The sequence below is a fragment of the Podarcis pityusensis genome (genome assembly GCF_964106645.2).
Source record: "Podarcis pityusensis genome assembly, chromosome: 2".
NCBI lineage: Eukaryota > Metazoa > Chordata > Lepidosauria > Squamata > Lacertidae > Podarcis > Podarcis pityusensis.
Window position 1 is genome coordinate 45,213,933 of NC_138029.1, and position 20,472 is coordinate 45,234,404.

A 20,472-nucleotide genomic window follows, 5' to 3' on the forward strand; every position below is an offset into this window, starting at 1 on the left:
GTCACCTTCCAATGCATGGAAGGTGACCTGTCTGTAGCAGGGAGCTTTTTGTATCTGCAGAGGCTGCCCACACAGTATAGAATTTGCATTTTCCAGGGTTCTAAAACACATGGGGAGCCCACACAGACACAAAAGGCTCCCTGATGCAGGTAGCTACTGTATTTTTCCGTGTATAAGACTATGTTCTTTTCTTTAAAAATTATGCCCAAAAGTGGGGGTTGTCTTATACATGGACAGTGCATAGGGTGGACGTTTGATTGGTTGCTGCCGAGGTTGTCAGTGGCTATTGTGTGTGTTATTGGTTGCTGCATCAATGGATGGTGTTGATTGGCTGACACTTCGGCAGTTGGGCGGGTGATTGGTAGCTTCTGCCGGCGATGGGACAGATGGGAGGTGGATTTAGCGATGCATGTGGGTGAGCAATTTTAGGCAATCCCCCCCTTAAAAAAGCTCAATAACCCTGGGTAAGCCTCCCCCCAAAAAGCTCAAGAACTCTGGGCCATCTCCCCCCATTTTCTTAAATCTGAGTCCCCCAAAATAGGGGGCATCTTATACATGGAGGCGTCTTATAGACGGGTAAGTATGGTACTTTTCTCAAGTTGGAAGATGAGAAAAATGGCTGCAGAAGGGGGTGGAGCTAGCACACTTAGCCTCATTGGATCCTCTCTCCTCACTACAACATCTGAAGACGAGAAATGTGATGTGGTGTGTCCATGATTTGGAAGATACTGAAAATTGCAATTGAAGAGGAGTGGAATAAACACACTCATTCCTAGTGCCAACCCTCACGTGGTCTGATGTGATCTCTTTTGGGAAATAATTCATTTGAAACCAATGGACCTTACATCAAAGTAAGTCTGCTAGGGATTAGGGGGTTGGTTACACAAATAACCAAACATATATCTGTTCAATTTGTAATGCACCAGACACACACACACACACACACACACACACACACTTATAAAAACATTTTATAAAATAGTTTTACACATGGTTATGAATGTTGAATTGCAAAATGCCCAGGTTGATGAATTCAGCACTGTTGACTTATTTCATTCTGGTCTTTAAGACTGATTATTTTACCAGAAAGTGTTGTAATCTTGAGAAATTCCTAGGAAACAATTCTCTAGTAGTGGCGAAATGGATCAAAACTGTATTGCAGCCATGTAGCTGCCAATCAGCAGGAGGCTCAGAGTGACATGTTTAGGGTCAGATTCAGAAGACAGAAGGGGCTCATTATTGGATAAAGCAAAATAGTTCTCCTCAGGTTATACTGTCCGTTTCCAAGGAAATAGTGCATTTCACATTGACGAAGGGATTCTTGCATAATATTTTTCCAAGTTGTTTGGAACTTCTCTTCCTCACAGTAAGTTCACTTGCACATACCGGAGGAAAAGCACATTGTGAAGATAAAACACACTGTTCCACCAGGCTGGTGAAATTATATTTTAGGTCTCTCTTTCCACAAGGCATTGCCATTTAATATAAATAGAAATTCTATCTTCCCTCTGCTACCTTTGCTCACCATGTGGGAGGTGGAGGATGTGCAGAGAAGCAATTTCAATTTCTTTTAATCAAAAACTCAAGCTCTTTCATAGAGTCACTGCACTCACAGACCGCCGGTGGCTCCTTTGACTGGAATTTTCAGCGCCATTGGTCAGGAGGCCAGAAAAGGGCTTTGCTGGTATACTTTGCCCAGGAGATGCATCTGCTGACAGGAAACCGGCAGCCACATCCTCTTCCCCACCCCACCATTTGGTGTAGTCATTGCCTCCTCTGTTTGATGCCTGGTTCCTGAGGGCTTCTTGTTCTGGAGGACAGAGACCTTGAAACGTGTGCTCTGCTGCAATGTCAGGTGAAGACACACCCATGTTTGCAATGGGTCCTTCAGGCCCATCATTGCAGACACCTTGGCCTTGTTCCCTCAATTTCCATTTCTTTATTTCCCAGTCCTGTTGTTCTTTAGGGAGCTTATCCAAGTGTTGTGCTTTCACAATGGGCGATACCTCAAAAGTTCCCTGAAGAGCCAAGATAAGATACCTAAACAAACAAACAAACAAACAAACAACTTTAGTAGTACACTCATAAAAACAAGCTTTCACTCTTCCTGGTTCTCCTATTCTGTAGATATCTGATGAGGTAGTATATAGTGGTACCTCAGGTTAAGTACTTAATTCGTTCTGGAGGTCCGTACTTAACCTGAAACTGTTCTTAACCTGAAGCACCACTTTAACTAATGGGGCCTCTCACTGCCCCCACACCGCTGGAGCACAATTTCTGTTCTCATCCTGAAGCAAAGTTATTAACCTGAAGCACTATTTCTGGGTTAGCAGAGTCTGTAACCTGAAGCGTATGTAACCTGAAGCGTATGTAATCTGAGGTACCACTGTAATGCTCTTGGGTAATCATTTATGAAGACAATCTGCTTGTTACAGTGACCTTATAACACTGATAGGCCAGCCGAGGGCTTGGAATTTGTAGGAGGGTCAAATCAGCCATGATGTGATTTTAGGCCGGTCGCTTTCTTTTAGCCTGACCCATCTCACTTGGTTGCAGGGGAGGAGAAACCATGTACACTGCCTTATAGACTTTGGAGGAAAGGCAGGCTATATGAGTGACAAATAATACAGAGTTGTTAGAGACAGGTTTGAAGATAGGAAAGTCCTTTTGTTGGAGGGAGGGGGTTGCAAAGGAGAGAAGGGAGCAAGGATACTGTGGGGCTGCCCTGTGCATATTGCATGGAAGAGGGCTGTGGGGCAAGGTTCAGGAGCTAGTACACCTGCTGCATTTCTCTGTGGGTCTCTGTGGTCTAGCTAGAAATGGTGTGCACTAAGGTAGCTTTGATGGGCTGGATGAGGGCCCAGGAATTGAGACTGAATCCTGACAAGGCAGAGTGCTACGGTGTGGGAACAATTTATTTAATTAGTCATTAAGAAATGGATCTACTGTCCTTTGTCAAAAGGCCGCAGGGTGGTTTGCAACATAAGCAACACAAAAACATAAGAAACAATTATATCAGTGCAATGCACAATAAAAATGGCAACACCCAACTGTTCATAAAATACTGCAGTTATGGTTCCCCCTCATCCAAAAGCCTCCTGGAAGCAGTGTTCCTTAGGGCAAAGAGTGACAGTAAACCACCGCTTTTGATGTGGCTACACTCCCCTTGAAAGAACAAGTACATAGTCTGGGAATATTCCGAGATCCATCTTTGTCACAGGAGGTTCAAGTGTCCTCAGTGGTGTGAAGTACCTTAGGCCAGCTTTTGCCACCTGCTGTGGCTGTGTTGGGACAGAGACAGCCTGGGCACAAACTCATACTGTGATAACCTTCCATTCTGAATATTGAATTGTGCTCTGTGTAGGTTGACTCTTTGAATGACTCAAAATGGCAGCTACAGCAAAATGAGCAGAACAGCTAGACACATCCCATTGGTTCTGAAAGAACTGCACTGGCTGCCAATAAGATTATGATTTGAACCTAAATATCTGAAGGAGCACCTCTCCCTATGTAATCCCACTTGGATGTTAAAAGTTTACAACAGTGTCTCACCTCACACAGTGTAAGGTGATGTGAGAAAGGGCCTTCTGTGTGGTAGTGCCCAGGTTGTGAGACGCCTTCCTCTCTGAAATTCAGCTGACATCTACTCTCCCCCCCCCATCAGTGCCAGTGTAAAACATTCAAGCCTTTCGAAAATATTGAGGTCCAGCTTGGGCTTTTTAGAGACATTTCTGTTGCTTTATGATCAGCTGTAACTGAAATGTTATTTGATGTTATTTTAATTTTTGATTAATTGATTCTAGTTTTAAATGAAGTGTTGTGGTTCTCTACCATGAGATCTTAGGAAACAAGTGGGCTATAAATATGTCAAAAGAAATAAACAAACTGGTGACTGATTCCAGGGGGCCATTTTTGGGTGGAGGTAATTAGTTGAGTGGGAATATCTTTTTTCTTTCCTTTCCATGTAGTGAACAGCAGGAAAAAGTACAGGTTGTATCTTGTTTTGGCACCGCCGTTCAACACCAGCAAGCTAAGCAGAAAGTGACAATGCTTATTAGTTTTGCAGCTCTGGGTCATATTTGCAAATCATCGTATGGTGCTAACAGCCTTATGAACTAGTTTTCAGCACAGATTGACCAGGCCTGTGGGCAGAGCTAAATCCTTTTAGGAATGTAACATTATTTGCTTACACGCATGTGGCTGGCTGATCTGTGTAAAAATCAATTCCTAAGATAGTTCTCAGATTCTGCCTTGACTTGGCTTGTTTAGATTGTAAACTCCCCATGGGAGAGAATTTAGCACCCTCTGCTCACATGGCTTCTAGCCTTATTGCAATCCCTTCTTGGTTTGCCTGATAGCCACTAGTGTAAGAATAACTAGGTACAGAAAGTTCAAAGCCAAAGTGGGACACAGTCCAGCTCTACATAGAGGGAGTAGAATAACTCCATCCTGCCAAGCTTCAGAGAACTAGAGTTCAGTTCTCATCTCTTCCTGCTCCACTTCGTAGGAGATTTGAATGTGAGAAAAGCCCACCATGCCTGATCTTCTTCCTCCTATTTTCCCCTTGGGAAGTGATCATAGAGTTCTGATCCCTTACAAGCCCTAGTCTGCTGTAGTGAGAATCAAATAAAAGGAGATACTCCCAGGTCAGGGGTTGCTATCTAGCTCCTGCTTAAGATCAGGGTGGTATGTGGTAACCACATTTCCTCATTCCATGGGGAAATGACAGGTTAGAAAGATGGATCATGCCAAAGTCCCTGGTAATATCTTTGTATATATTCATTGACTGAAGTTGGATCTGGTGATAAACTATGGCTCATTATTGCATTAATGAGCCTTGTCCTTTAGTGACACAGTCCCCACCTCCTTTGGTGCAGCCGTGAAGAGGAGGTTAGAAGTCTTCACTTCCAATTTTTGTTAACTGCAGTTTAGTGCTATGGGCTGCCTGAATCTAGCTCCTCTCCCAAGAGAGAAGATGACATGCACCACACCAGGAAACCTCTGTTGCTGTGGCTGCCAGCATGTTTTCACCCCTGCTCCCATGGTGGGGACAAAGAGAGCCTCCTAACATAAGCGGGGACTTGGACTTAGTGAACCCTAAACTGCGGTCAATCATAGATTTAAATATAGTTTACTGAAATAAGTCAATTCCAAAAACCACTGTTTGTTCAGATTTAAACATAATGATAAACTGTGGTTAGTTGGTTTTTTTTAAATTAAAAACTTCCGATCTCCTCATGGGTCTGCTGGAGTATGACAGTCCAAGGCTTGCCCAAGCTCATTCAAGTAAGAATGAACCAATGTCTGAATGCAGCCATTTGCTCTAAATTCCATCCTCATACAGGTGGCACTTGGGAGTGCATCGCTGACATACAGCTGTGGCAGGGCTCACACGGTTAATGTATGGCAGCTTTTTAACCTTCAGACTGCAGGGACCCTTGTGAAACTCCAGCCTGAATAATTATTTCACAATAGAGGAGCCGATTTCTTTTTTAAGAGAAAACCAAAACCAAAGGAGCAGAATACTACGGAAAAAAGCTTTAATGTTCTGCTTCTGAATCTGCCCTCAAATCAATATGTGTTTATAGTGAGTGAATAAAGTAGGATAGATGAAGAACAAGATTTCCAAATCAAATGAGCAGAAGATTCTGCTTCTACATGCTTTGCTTTCTCTGTCTCCTTTTCTCTCTCTGTATAGCAGTGGTGGTGAAGCAAACACTGTACATTTGTAGTTGTTCTAAGGCCTTGTTGACAGCTGGGAAAAAGTTTTGAGACCTGACAGTTAACTAGATCCATATTCGAGTGCTGAAGAGGAAAGCACCAGAAAAGCAGTTTCCCCCTCTACTTTGAAATGCTCAAAGGTTGCCTCTCAAAGAACTCCATTACACAGCACAACCACAAAGCCTTTATGTTCCAGCCAAGGTACACAGACTTGATGCCTCCCGAACTCCAGAAAGAGGTTGTGACAGCACGAAAGGGAACAGGCTGTCAAGGATTTTAAGCCTCTCTTCCAGAGACCATCAGAAATCAGAAGAAAGTAGCTGATCAGAGGCACAGCAGGTGATGGGGAGATAAGAAACAGCACACTAAGTCTGTTGGAATCCATTCTTAAAGCCCCCTCCCACCATTACCCAGGAACTAGGTTGTTGCTGACCAGGACATGGTATTCTACCCAACAGGTACAAAAAGAAGCATATGTTCAAACCTTGGAAGAAGTGCTATGACTGGAGTAATGATGCATATGAAATAAAAGCTCGCCTGCGACATCTCAAACTCCATAATCCAGTAGGGATTGGTGGGAGGGTTGCAGACAACACATGTGGCATTGTAGATGGTTGAGAAAATGAAGTACAGAAGAATGCTCACAGTGATTGTAATTCCATGGGACAGAGTCTGTGGACAAGATGCGAGGAAAGGAACCATTATGGCAGCAAGTTTGGTCACCAGGATTCCAGTACATGAGAAAAAGCAACAACTGCAAATGTTCATGCAGAAGGGGCCAGATATTGATGTACGCATATATATATATATATATATGCGATTAACAAACTAGAATATTTTTCATTTATGTGGCAAAACATTTCAGCTTCCGAAACAAGGACAACTCCATTGTGCAAGTGAAGTCCTTTCACAGGGCTTCCACTGATGGGACTCCTTAGCTGAATCCTGTTCTCTGTTTTGTTAATCACAATAGCATGTTTATTATTTTGGAGACTAGCCAAATCTTAAAAGGGATGCAGAACAAGCTAGCACAGGGTACATAAGTTATGATAATCATTTCTAAAAGCAGGCAATCAGAAAGCTATAATAGTTACTGAAGGCTTTATCTACATACCCATGTTTGAATTTCTAAAGCTTGGTGAAACAGAATAGTAAGGAGAGCGACTGTATTGATTGTTGTTCCAAAGCGGAAAATGTCAATATCGGAATCAAGATATGCCTGGAAAACAGAAATAGTTGTAGGCTTATGACTGACACAATTTTTGTTTCATTAAGAGCCGCTTAGAGAGTGCCTTAAATACTTACTAGATAAGGGACAAAGAAGCAGATAAGGCTCTGATAAAAAGATTCCAAAATGGCAACCCAGAACGTCAGAGGCTTGTAAACCTGCAGCAAATCATAACACAAAGAGAAACACTTGATTTTCAGTCAGAGGGTTTTTTTTTGTATTTAATGTGGCAGTTGAGTCCTCTGTGAAAAAAGAGAGTCAAAACTCTCCAGTTTCCCCCTCCTTGGGGAAGCCATCAGGGAGGAGAATAACTAGACTGAAAGCTTTCCTTTTACAGCACTGGGCTGTAAAAGCACCCATTCAGGCATAAACTGCGTGGGATGGCCTTCAGCAAGTCACAATCCCCCAATTTATGTACAATGGGGCAATTGTGAGGATAAATGAGATATGGATGGTAAATAACGTTCAATACAAATAGTACCATGCACATGAAAAATAATAAATAACCTAAAGTTTCAGAATAAAACAGAATCCTATTGAGGTACTTTATAAAACCAGAGAATAGGGTACAGAACATTATGTTTTCTAAAATGCTTCTGAAAATTCTTATTCTTCACATATTTAGATCTCATTGCATTTCTTTTCCCAGTGCAAGAGAAGTCACCTGAAGTGACTGTAGACTGTAGCCAAAGTTCATTACAGTTTAGGTGGAGTAAGATTGCACAGAGGGAGGCTGCTTAACCCTCCCCACCTTAAAATTGCCCTCCCCAAACTGCTTTTTCACCCACTTCGTTGAAGGATATGTGAAAAACTATAGGGACTTGTGAGGCTTCCTTGAGCAAGAAAGGTGTACCTCTGAGTTTTGTCCGCTCTTATAAAGACCAGGCAAGCTCAGCAGAGTTCCTGCAGAAACATCTTTATCTAGGACTCCGGAAAGTATTGGTGGCACAGAAGTGAAAAACAAGTTGAAGAAGATCATTTGCCAGTAGTCTATCATGGCGGCCCCAGAGAATGCACAGAAGAACTGGTACCAGAACAGCAGGTTGACGTAGGTCTGGTGGGAAAATGTTTAAAAGGCAAAATACATTAGCTGTTTGTGTTATTCAAGATATTTCCACGCACACTTTCTTACATGTGTACAGATGATAAGCTCCTAGAACACGTTACAGCCTGCGCTGTGACTCAGTTAATGCTTAAGTACTTTGATTTAAGGCAATTCAGTCCAAGTGACTTCAAAAAATCCAAGTATTTGATCTTAATCAGGTTTTTGATCAGTCTGAGAAGCTAACTACAACTGAGCTCTGAAATTATTTTTAAAAGAGAAATGCAGCATTGGGAGTGGGGAATTTAAATAAAAAGTGAGGGAAAGGGTGCTTGACTGATATTTCTGTATGATATTATTGCCTCCTTTTTCTTCTCTCTAAATCGTCCCCAAGTTGCTATTCCTACCATGAAAGTGTGTTTGCGCTACGTTTTGGACTACCATAGACAGAAATTGCTGCTGGGGAAATTTAGAACGGGGAAGCAGCTGGTGGGTAAAAGGTTTGAGAACCTTTTGCACTAACACACCCACTTTCTCCTGAAGCTCCAGGGACAATGCACCCCCTACACCAGCCTAATGGCCTCCAGCAAGTGGGTCTTGGGGTGGGTGTGTTAGACTTGTTTTCTTAGTAGCAAACATCTGTTCAGTGGTACCTCAGGTTACAGATGCTTCAGGTTACAGACTCCGCTAACCCAGAAATAGTACCTTGGGTTAAGAACTTTGCTTCAGGGTGAGAACAGAAATCACATGGCAGCGGCATGGTGGCAGCGGGGGGCCCCATTAGCCAAAGTGGCACCTCAGGTTAAGAACAGTTTCAGGTTAAGAATGGACCTCCAGAACGAATTACGTTCTTAACCCCAGGTACCACTGTATGCAGTTAGCCTTATGTGCTGATGGCCAGGAACCATTTATTTGCTATTCAAAGGTTGTTTTCACAAATTTAAACTCTGCTCTTGGAATAGCTCTTCAGTTTAAACATGTTCAACACCTTTTTTGAATAGAATACAGAAGTGAGAAAACGGGAAAAGGAGAGAATATATAGTGTGTGAGAGACCAAACTGCAGGTGGAAAGCTCCCAGTGCAAAAGAAACAACTCTTATGGATCTTGTTGGCAAAGAAGGCAAACTACAACCCAAATATTGCTGTTCCAGCCGACATATTCCTGTTCACAGGAATGGGATATCTAATAGAGAAGGGTGAGTTCATGTAATACCTACCACCGGATCATTTGAATAAGGTGGGTGGGACTGCATTAGACACAATCTTCACTGTATCTTCAAGACAGCACAGAGAAACAATACATAGAAAAATAGTATCAAAAGGGAAAATGGAATCCACAGTGGATGAGAGGAGGGGGAAATGTGGGTTTTTGAAAAGGAAGTGATGGGAAGGGAAGACTCGTGAAAGGAGTTTATTAAGGTGATACAGCTCTGATAGTTCCCATGGAAGACTTGCTTCTCTTCTACTCCTTCTCAAACCTGAGCTTTGGATCTCTAAAAAGTGTGATGTTTCATGTTACCTCCCTTATGGAAATACATGACTTGAAAATGGAGGTGTGGGATGTGTATTCAACAGTGCTTTTTCATTATGTTGGTAAAGCTGATTACTGTTGTTGCTAATTGCTAGCATGTGGCTCTCATCAAATTAAGTGTATTGGCAGGCTTTTCAGCCTAATACAGAGCCAAGTCCCATTCCGAGTAGTTATAATTTACTATTCTGTATGCAGAAACACAGCCAGGATGATACCTATGGTTGTCAGAACATTTTTTCCCTTAAATCATTATTATTTAAGATAGGGGATTATGACTTAGAAGTGTCTCCTTCTCAGCTTTTGAGGAAAAAATGGGAAGAAGCCTATGTAGTCAACTTAAGGGCCAATCTGTTTTTATTGTGCCTTTTTATTGGATGGTTATTCATCATTTCAGGCTCTGAATGTGATTTTTAAATGGAATGTTCTGAATGGTATTTTTGGAGCTTGTAAGCTACCTGGCATGGATCCTTAATCAGTACAAATATGAACCTTCATTGTCCTCATCATCTGTGGCTATGAGAAGAAAGCATTTGCAGCTGGCACAGAGGCAACTGAAGATGTCTGAAACTTACCACATTTTTATAGAAAAAGTATATCACCAGCTTGCCTAAGCGGGAATAGCACCAATGCCCATGAACTAGAAGCAACTTCTTCAAGTGCTTGAATTGAGATATGGCAAAATCACTGGCCATGACAGCCTGAAACAGAAATGAAAAGAAGAGATTTATTTTCTCCGCTTTCTCTGACCCCAAAACAAACCAAAGACAGGCAAACACCAACCAGCTGGGCAAAAGCAATGACTGGGAGGAAGTGCAAAATGTTTCGAGTTTGGCTTGGTTTCAAAACTGGCTATGGTTTCATTATGAAACTGCAAGCGCTTGCCTTTCCAAGTCTGTCACAAGAACGTAATCACATAGAAGATGATCCTATTCCAGTAAGAGGATAGGAGCAATTTTGGATGAGATAGCCTGAAGTACTAGACACTTGGGGAAAGTGCTCAAGGATTACTATTTAATTCAGCAGTTTTCTACAGGCAGTGGAATCCTGTGTGGAGGCTGCTGGACATGGTGAGGTTTAAATCGCAACCTGCCTCTGGGTTTCCAGTGACTCAGCATCACTTCTCTGCATTATTGGGATAACAAGCGAGGCAGGGAACTGTTTCTAGCCCTGGACATTAGCATGAGGGACAGCGATATATTAAGTCAAGGCAAGCACATAAGCACTTTGATTAATTGTGAAGACAGGACATTTCACCTTGGTTTATTAGCATATTATGTCAGATAGCCATAATGATAGCTTACGTTCATGTTATACACAGAATACACCCTTCTATAAATTCTGAACGCTGATGACAAATGCCCCAGCAGTAGCTGCCAAAGACAAAGGAATAGACTTCAGTTATTATGTATACCTGCATCCCTTCTTGTCCTGAAATACCGATTCCAACATTAGCTGCCTGAATCATACTTACATCATTGGCACCATCACCTAAAAAAAGTGGGAAACAGCAATAGTTGAAACAAATCGTAAGTTAATGCAAAGGGCTATATTCAACATAGCATAAAGTTGCAGGTTCCATCTACAAGGATTTCTTCTTGCACAAATGCATGTTCTTCTGCTAAATTTGTTCTGGGTCCCCCCCCCAACCCTCTGTGGCAGACTTGGGGATGGTGCAAGGTGAGGAGAAGGGGAGGGCACCCCATTGCACTAGTGGTAATACTTACACATGTGTTGAATACCACCCTAGATGTCAAATGATTAAGAAGCCAACTTGGGTTCACGCAAGAGGCTTGTTTCAGCCTGGTGGAATTATTGACTCACCCCCTTTTGAACAGCTGGATGCCCCCCTCACTGCAAAGGCATGTCACTAGCTGCTTTTAAAACTCTGTTTGGCTCCAAACGCACCTTGTCAAATGGCTTGGGGTCTACTGCTTGAGTAAATTAACCATATATAGCCTCTTGAGCTCATGAGTCGAGTTCCTCAATTCTTTGGAACTTGGCTAAAATGCCTCTATAAAGTTGTTGTGTTACAGCAATACCTCAGAGCTGTGATCAGTTAAATATTACGAGCAAGCCACTTTACACTCACACCTGACATCACATTTCAAACAATCTGGTATTGCTGAAGGCTGATTTACACATGCACATCACTTGACAACTTGCGCTTAGACATGCAAACAGCTGCTATTGACAATAAATGTGCATAATGGTAGATGAGGCGATATTTAACAGTTGGTGTTAGATCTGTGATGGTGTTAGATCTGTGATGGATGCAAGTTAGTACACAATGCGTCACTGGTTCCTCTGAGTAAATGGACATTAAACGAAGTGTGGCAGAGCAGGACATATTTGCCCCTCTGGTGTAGGATGCGAGATGGCTTTAGCGTTCACATTTCAAGCTAAATAGCAGCCAAGTCATGAGATCATGATGCTCAAATGGCAACTACTCACCTATTGCCAATGTCATAACTTTCAGCTGACCCCGCACAAGTTTGACCACCATGCTCTTCTGCAAGGGGGTACACCGGCAGCATAAAACTGAACGGCTGTACTTGGTTAGTTCCAGAAACTTATGCTCAAGTTGTCCCTGGAAAATGGTATTCAGAGTTCTTCCATCAACCACCAGACCAATTGCAGGATCTGCAGTCACAGTAGTGGACATAGAAAATGGCAGCTTGATGCCAAAAACAGTCCAAGATATCCCTTGAATGCTTTGTGCCTTCTTCACTTCTTCCAATGTAATATCCAACAGTGATTCACAGGTTTCCTATGAAAAGAGAGTTGTGTAGAGTTGTATTCTCCATTGCACTATAAGCAGGACTTGTTCCATTATTAGAAAGTTTTGTGCTAACCTTCCCCCCCCCTTTTTAAAAAGCCCACAGCCTTTCATTTTGTTTGAGTATCCCAAAGACTGGTGAATCTAAACCAAGTGTTGACTTACCAAAGCCTTCCAACAAGTCACTTTATCAAACGTTTGGTAATGATAATTTCAATTTACTTCTAATACCCTTTTTGAACTTAACTAAGTCATGACTTATCAATGCATCCATAATTTGTAGCTAATTTGTATTATACTAATTATTAGCTTGCTTATTTATTTATTTATTTATTTATTTATTTAAATATTTATCTACTTCCATAAAACATAAAGCACCATTTAAAAATAATAATGAAAAATACAGATTTTCATTAAGGTGACTCTCTAATAAAAAATATAAATTAAACAGCTGCAAAGGCCCATTGGCATGCCCTTGTTTTACAATTTGAGAATTGCCTTGTTCATTTATTGTTTATAGGATATGCTATCCTCAGGGAATACATAGAAGTAATTTTAGTAAGTTGATAGCAAATGCATTCAAACCGATATCATTGCATGTATCTGAATAGACCATTCTACTGTATATAAATGTAGTAGCATAGCTGCTTTACGGTCTGATGATTAAATTGATTCACTGGAATAGGTGCTCAAAGTATTAGATGATAAAGATCCCATATCAGTACATTCCTTGTTTAGGGGCCCAATCCCAGTACTAGAAATAGATGGATCACTCTATTTCTGGTCTGTGTTAATTTTGGATGAATTCATTCATTCATGTCTGCTCTGTCCTGCTTCCACATTCATCTGCCTTTCTCTGTGTTTTAAATCTCCCTAAAAGCTAGTAAACACACATTTCAATATGCATTTTATCCCTACATGGTATTTAAATAAACATTTTATCTCACATTTCTAAATGTATTTTATCACAAACTACATTTTAAATATATTTGGTATGCTTTTAAAGTTGAGAAGTGTACTGCACCCACTGGATAAGAGTAAAATCTGAAGGGTAAGGATGTTTTGGTCTGCAAATTAGTCTGGGAGCTTTGATCAAGTCAGAAATTGAATTTTCAGCACCACTGATAGCTCTGCCCTGAACTATACAACATGTAACCAGCCAAGCAACAGGTGCCTGTCACATGGGGGATGTCAAGCCCACAGGTGCTTGATACCCCCTTCCCCAGATTTCTGCAGTAAAAGGCAGACAGCACAAACCTGTGGTTTACTGGGTTGTTGTTGGTCCTTCAGATTTGGCTGCTGAGCTACATTTGACTTGGTGGGTCACTAGTTGTGCAGGCTTGCCATAAGCATCTCCTGCAGGAATGAATTAATTGGAACAGGGTAAAGGCAACATTTCCAGTTTAATTGTTGCCAGTGAAATGTTATCTAGCAAGTAGGCTTGCCACACGCTCTTATTTCATAGGACAGTTACTTATTTCATATACAAATCTAGCAAGGGACAGATAGCAAGCCTTCTAGCTAGCAAAACCTCAACGCTATTTGGAGACAAGGCTTTTTACAAATTGCCAAATAAGTTTGAAATATTAAAGCCAAATGTTTGTCTTTCATGCCTATACAATCTTCCTGAATTCCAATAATACAGCATAGTACAGCTTCAAAAGGATCATTTTCCAAATAACAGTTTGACCCATGTTTTTCACTTTAATGCTGCATTAATGATGAAGGAAGGATGCAGGTGGCGCTGTGGTCTAAACCACAGAACCTAGGGCTGGCTGATCAGAAGGTAGTGGTTCGAATCCCCTCAATGGGGTGAGCTCCCGTTGCTCGGTCCCTGCTCCTGCCAACCTAGCAGTTTGAAAGCACGTCAAAGTGCAAGTAGATAAATAGGTACCACTTCAGCGGGAAGGTAAACGGCGTTTCCATGCACTGTTCTGGTTCGCCAGAAGCAGCTTAGTCATGCTGGTCACATGACCCAGAAGCTGTACGCAGGCTCCCTTGGCCAGTAAAGCGAGATGAGCGCCGCAACCCCAGAGTCATTCATGACTGGACCTAATGGTCAGGGGTCCCTTTACCTTTACCTTTAAAGATGAAGGAAGCTTGCATGGCAGATCATTAAACAAGTCGTCACAGAGTCCCTTGCAGGCCATTTGGACTCACCTTACTTTCAGTATTAATGGTAAAGACTGTGTCTCTTTGGTCCAGAAGTTTGCAAGAATATGCAATGTTAACTGCTGTTTCCTGCTTATCTCCAGTCAGCACCCAAATCTGGATCCCTGCCTCTCTGAAAGCAGCAATGGTATCAGGCACTCCATCTTGCAGCCGATCTTCAATACCAGTTGCTCCTGGTAAAACGGAAGAATGGGGAACCAAGCTTTGACTGAGCATGTAGAGTGCACTTTGCATACAAAACTACACGGCACTGTTACAAACCTGCCCGTTTATTCACCTGTTGCAACAGTTGCTATAAAAGATAAAGGAAAAGTAACTGAAAAGATGTAGGAAAGTAAGTTCATGAAGTTTTTCTGCTGCATTTTCCCTCAAATGCAGGGCTAGAAATCCTCAAAGGGGCAGACTCTGTCACAGAATCATTGTGGGTGGTGATACCAGGCCCCAAGAGTAATTCACTACTGGGGATGTGCTATCATCCCGCTGATCAAAATGCCCATGGAGATCTTGAGATGAAGAACAAAATCAAGAAAGCATCCAAAAGAGGAGACATTGTAGAAATGGGGGACTTCAACTACCCTCACATAGAATGTCAACGTATGTATTCTAGCCATGACAAAGAGGTAAAATTTTGAGAAACCCTAGAAGACTGTAGCCTACAACAGTTGGTATTGGAACTGACCAGAGCAGGGCAACCCTGGTCTCAATACTGAGTGGTTCCCAGGACCTGCTTCAAGAGGTAGGCATTGTTGAGCCAATTGGAAGCAGTGATCCTTCCCTGTTTCTGGGAACAGGTTTTAGCATGCAGAGTTAGTTAATTTGTTCCTACAACAGCCTTTGCATGCGAGAAAAATAGAGAATCTGTTGTGTGTGCAGAACTAAGTTTAGATTCAGCTCATTATACACATAATTTGTGCCAGCACTTAAGCATCAGTGCACAGAACTGCGCAGGTAGTAATCTTTTTGTTTTTTTCACCTGCTCATAATCACCAGATCATAACCTATGTCTTTAAAGATGTCATAGCATCACAAGAAAGATACAAAACTGAACTGAACATTGACCCTTTTAATTCACTAAACAGATCAGCTACTTGTCACATTAAAGAAAGTAGGGAGGTTATATTACATTTCTAAAGAAAGAGGTGGATTTGCCCTGCCAGACCTAAAACTCTACTATGAATCAGCTGCTTTTTGTTGGCTGAGAGAATGGCTGCTACTTGAAAACCTAGAAGGTTTCAATAATGTATTTGGTTGGCATGCATATTTGTGGTACGATAAGGTAAAAGTACATAAAGCGTTTAAAAATCATATTGTTAGAAAAGCATTGTTTAATGTATGGATAAGATATAAAGATTTGTTAGAAAAGAAAATCCCAAGATGGTTGTCACCAATGGAAGCGAAGGCACAGAAAAAACTCAATATGGAGGCCAAATGGCCAAAATATTGGGAAATTCTGGAACGAGAGGGAGACAGATTACAACTGCAGAGCTTTGAAAAATTGAAAAATAAAGTGCGAGATTGGCTCCATTATTACCAAATAATGGAGGCATATAATTTGGACAAAAAAGTTGGTTTCCAGGTGGAAAAATCAAAATTGGAAACAGAATTGCTAGATTCCAAAATTAAGAATTTGTCAAAAATGTACAACTTGCTGTTGAAATGGAACACTCAGGATGAAACGGTGAAATCAGCTATGATTAAATGGGCACAAGATGTTGGACATAATATAATGATGGCTGACTGGGACCAGTTATGGACCACAGGTATGAAATTTACGGCATGTAATGCCCTAAGAGAAAACTTAATGAAAATGATTTATAGGTGGTACATGACACCAGTCAAACTTGCAAAAATTTACCATTTGCCCGAAAATAAATGTTGGAAATGTAATGAGACTGAAGGCACATTCTTTCACCTTTGGTGGACATGCCCAAGGATTAAGACATTCTGGGAGATGATTTATAATGAAATGAAAAAGGTATTTAAATATACCTTCCTGAAGAAACCAGAGGCCTTTCTCCTGGGCATGGTCGGCCAATTGGTGTTAAAGAAGGATAGAACTTTTTTTTATGTATGCAACAACAGCAGCAAGAATACTCATCGCGAAGTATTGGAAGACACAAGATTTGCCCACCCGGGAAGAATGGCAGATGAAGTTGATGGACTATATGGAACTGGCGGAAATGACTGGCAGAATCCGAGACCAGGGAGAAGAGTCGGTGGAAGAAGATTGGAAAAAGTTTAAAGACTATCTACAGAAATAGTGTAAAATTAATGAATGTTAGAAAAATGTTGGAATGAAGTTATATGGCTTTAGTAGAAATATTATAAGGAATTAAGTACAGATAGGTTAATAGAGCATTAAAGGGAAAAATAAGGTTAGAATGAGTTAAGATTATTATAGGATAGAAAACAGAGGAAGATGGAAAGGAATTGCTGAAATAATTAACAGAAGTGGAATACAAAAAGGGAGGTGTGAGGAGGTCGTGGAAATAAGTGAATGAAAGATGGGATAATGAAATTGTTTGATTTATTTTATTGTCTTTGTTTTGTTTTGTTAATTTGATGTGTTGTATTGTATTGTTTTTTTTCTTTTTAGTGTTTAAGTTTTTGGAAAAATAATAAATATTATTTTTAAAAAAGAAAGAAAGTAGGGAGGTTATATTACATTTCTTTGTTTGAGATGCTCAAAAACTAAGGTAAGAGGCTAAATGAATGCTAAAGGTAATTAATGACTGAGAGAGTAATAGCATCTCTTCTGCCAGAGGTCAGTATTAGATTATTTGCAGTGATAAATGAGAGCTGAGATAGGTCTGACTTTTTCATGCGCTTTATTACAACTAACTTAACTCCAAATGAAGTTGCCCTTTCCTGAAGACATCATCTAGCCAGGGAAATCTGAGGGTTCTTCTGGAAATAGAAATCTGAGTGAATATTGCCACACTTTGTATGTTTGCCTGAGGTCAGGAATGGAAATCAATACAATAAATATTGAATATTAAAAAGCAAATTATTGCTTAGAGCATGGATGGCTAAAAGGTGGCAGAGGCAGTAGAGATTTATACAGGCGCAAGGGCCTTGCATTGTTTTGTCTGTACTCCTACTTGTTTTTCTGATAATGTAATGCTTCCTAAATTCTTGTTTCTGTAGCATAGAGACAAAGGCATCAAGGCATGGTGTGCAGCACATATGCAGTGTAGCATGCACTCAAGTGACACTGTTTCATGCTGTGGGAATTTGGGGCACAATGACCCAGAAGACTGGCTACTGCTGACTTAAAGCAAACTAACAATTTTTTGGTAGTTAAACTATGTCATTAACTGTACTTCTAAAGGATGCGGTTATTTATAACTCTAAAGCTCTGCTTAGAATACTCTTTGTTCCAGTGGCACATAGACTACATTTTCTAGTTCATACATCACATAGAAGTGGAGAAGGAAGAAGCTCCAGCAGCAGGGTCAGTCCAAGACATTTTGCTACCTGAGGCAGATGACAAGTGAACACCCTTCTCTAACCCTATGCAGAGAAACTGATGGGACTGGTAGTTGGGATGGCATCCTCTGCTGCACCTGTGGACAACAGGCTGGGGTGTGTGTTGTAGTGCAGGCCACATGGCGCACACTGCTCTGTTCTCCAACATATTGCTGCTGCTCCCCATTCCCTGCTGCCTGAAGTAGCTGCTTTGCTCTGCCTGATGATAGGGCTGGCTCTGGCCAGCAACATCACTTAGAACTGTAGGCAGGTAAGTTCTGTGAACCTCACTTTGTACATTACAATTAAAGTAATAAATTACTTCTGCAAAGCACACAAAATGTTCTAATTTTACAATGCATAACTGAGGAAAAAACTTACAGTGTAAGTTAAGGCTCTGCAACTGTATGTGTTTAAATGTATACAACATGAGGTTGCCCAATCTCCCCATTGCTTTTTATATCGGTCCTGGAGGTTCTGCTCAATATGATTAGAAAAGACCAATTGGTTAAAGGTATACAACTCGGAGCTAAACAGTACAAACTGAAAGCTTTTGCCGATGACTTAGTTTTGACATTACAGGAGCCAGAAGCTAGCACAAAAAGAGTGTTACAATCAATCCAAGAATTCGGTCAAGTAGCAGGTTTTAAATTAAACAAGATGAAAACTAAGGTATTAGAGAAAAATCTTACAGAGATAGAGAAGGAGAGGTTTCAGAAAGAGACAGGATTAACAATTGTTAATAAAGTGAAATATCTAGGGGTGAATATGACTGCCAAAAATGTGAATCTGTTTAAAGATAATTACGAAAAATGTTGGTCAGAGGTGAAGAAGGATTTAGAAATCTGGTCAAAATTGAAGTTATCATTGTTGGGCCGAATTGCAGCGATAAAGATGAATGTATTGCCTAGAATGTTGTTTTTGTTCCAAACATTACAAATTGTGGATAAAATGGACTGTTTCAAGAGGTGGCAAAGAGATATTTCCAAATTTATCTGGCAGGGCAAAAAGCCTAGAATAAAATTTAAGATACTAACAGATGCGAAGGAAAGAGGGGGATTTGCCCTGCCAGATCTTAAACTTTACTATGAATCAGCCGCTTTTTGTTGGCTGAAAGATTGGCTACTTCTTGAAAATGTGGACATTTTAGATTTAGAAGGTTTCGATAATGTGTTTGGGTGGCATGCATATTTATGGTATGACAAAGTCAAAGCGCATAAGGCCTTCAAGAATCATATTGTCAGGAAAGCATTATTCAATGTTTGGGTGAGATATAAGGATTTGTTGGAAAGTAAAACACCAAGGTGGCTGTCACCAATGGAGGCTAAGGCTCTGAAAAAAACAAATATGGAGACAAACTGGCCAAAATATTGTGAAATTTTAGAACAAGTTGGAGATAAATTAAAATTGCAGAGCTTTGACAAATTAAAAACTAAAGTTCGAGATTGGCTGCATTATTATCAAATAAGGGAGGTTTTTAACTTAGATAAAAAGATTGGTTTCCAGGAGGAAAAATCTAAACTGGAAACGGAATTGTTAGAACCTAAAACTAAAAATCTGTCAAGAATGTATAATCTGCTGTTGAAATGGAATACACAGGATGAAATGGTTAAATCTGCTATGATTAAATGGGCGCAAGATGTTGGGCATAATATCATGTTTGCTGACTGGGAACGGTTATGGACCACAGGTATGAAATTTATGGCTTGTAACGCCTTAAGAGAAAACATAATGAAAATGATTTACAGGTGGTACTTAACCCCAGTCAAGCTAGCAAAAATTTATCATCTGCCTGATAATAAATGTTGGAAATGTAAAGAAAACGAAGGTACTTTTTTTCACCTTTGGTGGACGTGCCCAAAGATCAAGGCCTTCTGGGAAATGATATATAATGAACTAAAAAAGGTATTGAAATATACTTTCTTGAAGAAACCAGAGGCCTTCCTCTTGGGCATGGTCGGCCAATTGGTGCGAAGGGAAGACAGGAATTTTTTTATGTATGCGACAGCAGCGGCAAGAATACTTATTGGGAAATACTGGAAGACACAAGAATTGCCTACCCGAGAAGAATGGCAGAGGAAAGTGATAGACTATATAGAACTGGCTGAGATGACCGGCAGAATTCGAGATCAGGAAGAAGGGTCGATGGAAGAAGACTGGAAAAAATTTAAAATATATCTTCAGAAACACTGTAATATAAAAGAATGTTAGAAAAGGTTGGAGAAGAATATTAGACCGTATTGGCAGACAGAGTATAATGGAATAAGTAAATATGAAGTGTAAAACAAAGATAGAGGAGAATTAAATACTTTCGAATGTTAAAATAAGTAAATGAAAAGAAGGTTAGAAGGATTTGCTGGAGATACAATTTAAATTAGAATACAAAGCAGAGAGGTGAGAGGAAGTCACGGAAATAAGTAAATGGGAAGATGGCTCTAATGGTTTAATTTGATTTTTTGTTACTTTTTTATTGTGATTTTTTGTCTTTTGTATTTTTCTTTGTACTGTTTGTTTATTTTTGTAAGATGTATGTG

General features: G+C 40.5%; 1 protein-coding gene across 1 annotated transcript in view; it reads right to left on the reverse strand.

Moving 5' to 3' along the window:
- Positions 1 to 955: 955 nt before the first annotated feature.
- Positions 956 to 20,472, reverse strand: part of ATP10B (ATPase phospholipid transporting 10B (putative)) — a 55,582-nt gene continuing 36,065 nt past the window's right edge. Inside the window, exons 13-21 of the mRNA XM_080995212.1 lie at positions 14,459 to 14,643; positions 11,974 to 12,289; positions 10,934 to 11,010; positions 10,095 to 10,220; positions 7,803 to 8,003; positions 7,027 to 7,107; positions 6,836 to 6,940; positions 6,206 to 6,393; positions 956 to 2,040 (exon numbers count right to left, since the gene is read on the reverse strand). Coding sequence (XP_080851338.1) covers positions 1,593 to 2,040; positions 6,206 to 6,393; positions 6,836 to 6,940; positions 7,027 to 7,107; positions 7,803 to 8,003; positions 10,095 to 10,220; positions 10,934 to 11,010; positions 11,974 to 12,289; positions 14,459 to 14,643 — 1,727 coding nt within the window. The 3' untranslated portion in view covers positions 956 to 1,592. The remainder of the gene's footprint in view (positions 2,041 to 6,205; positions 6,394 to 6,835; positions 6,941 to 7,026; positions 7,108 to 7,802; positions 8,004 to 10,094; positions 10,221 to 10,933; positions 11,011 to 11,973; positions 12,290 to 14,458; positions 14,644 to 20,472) is intronic.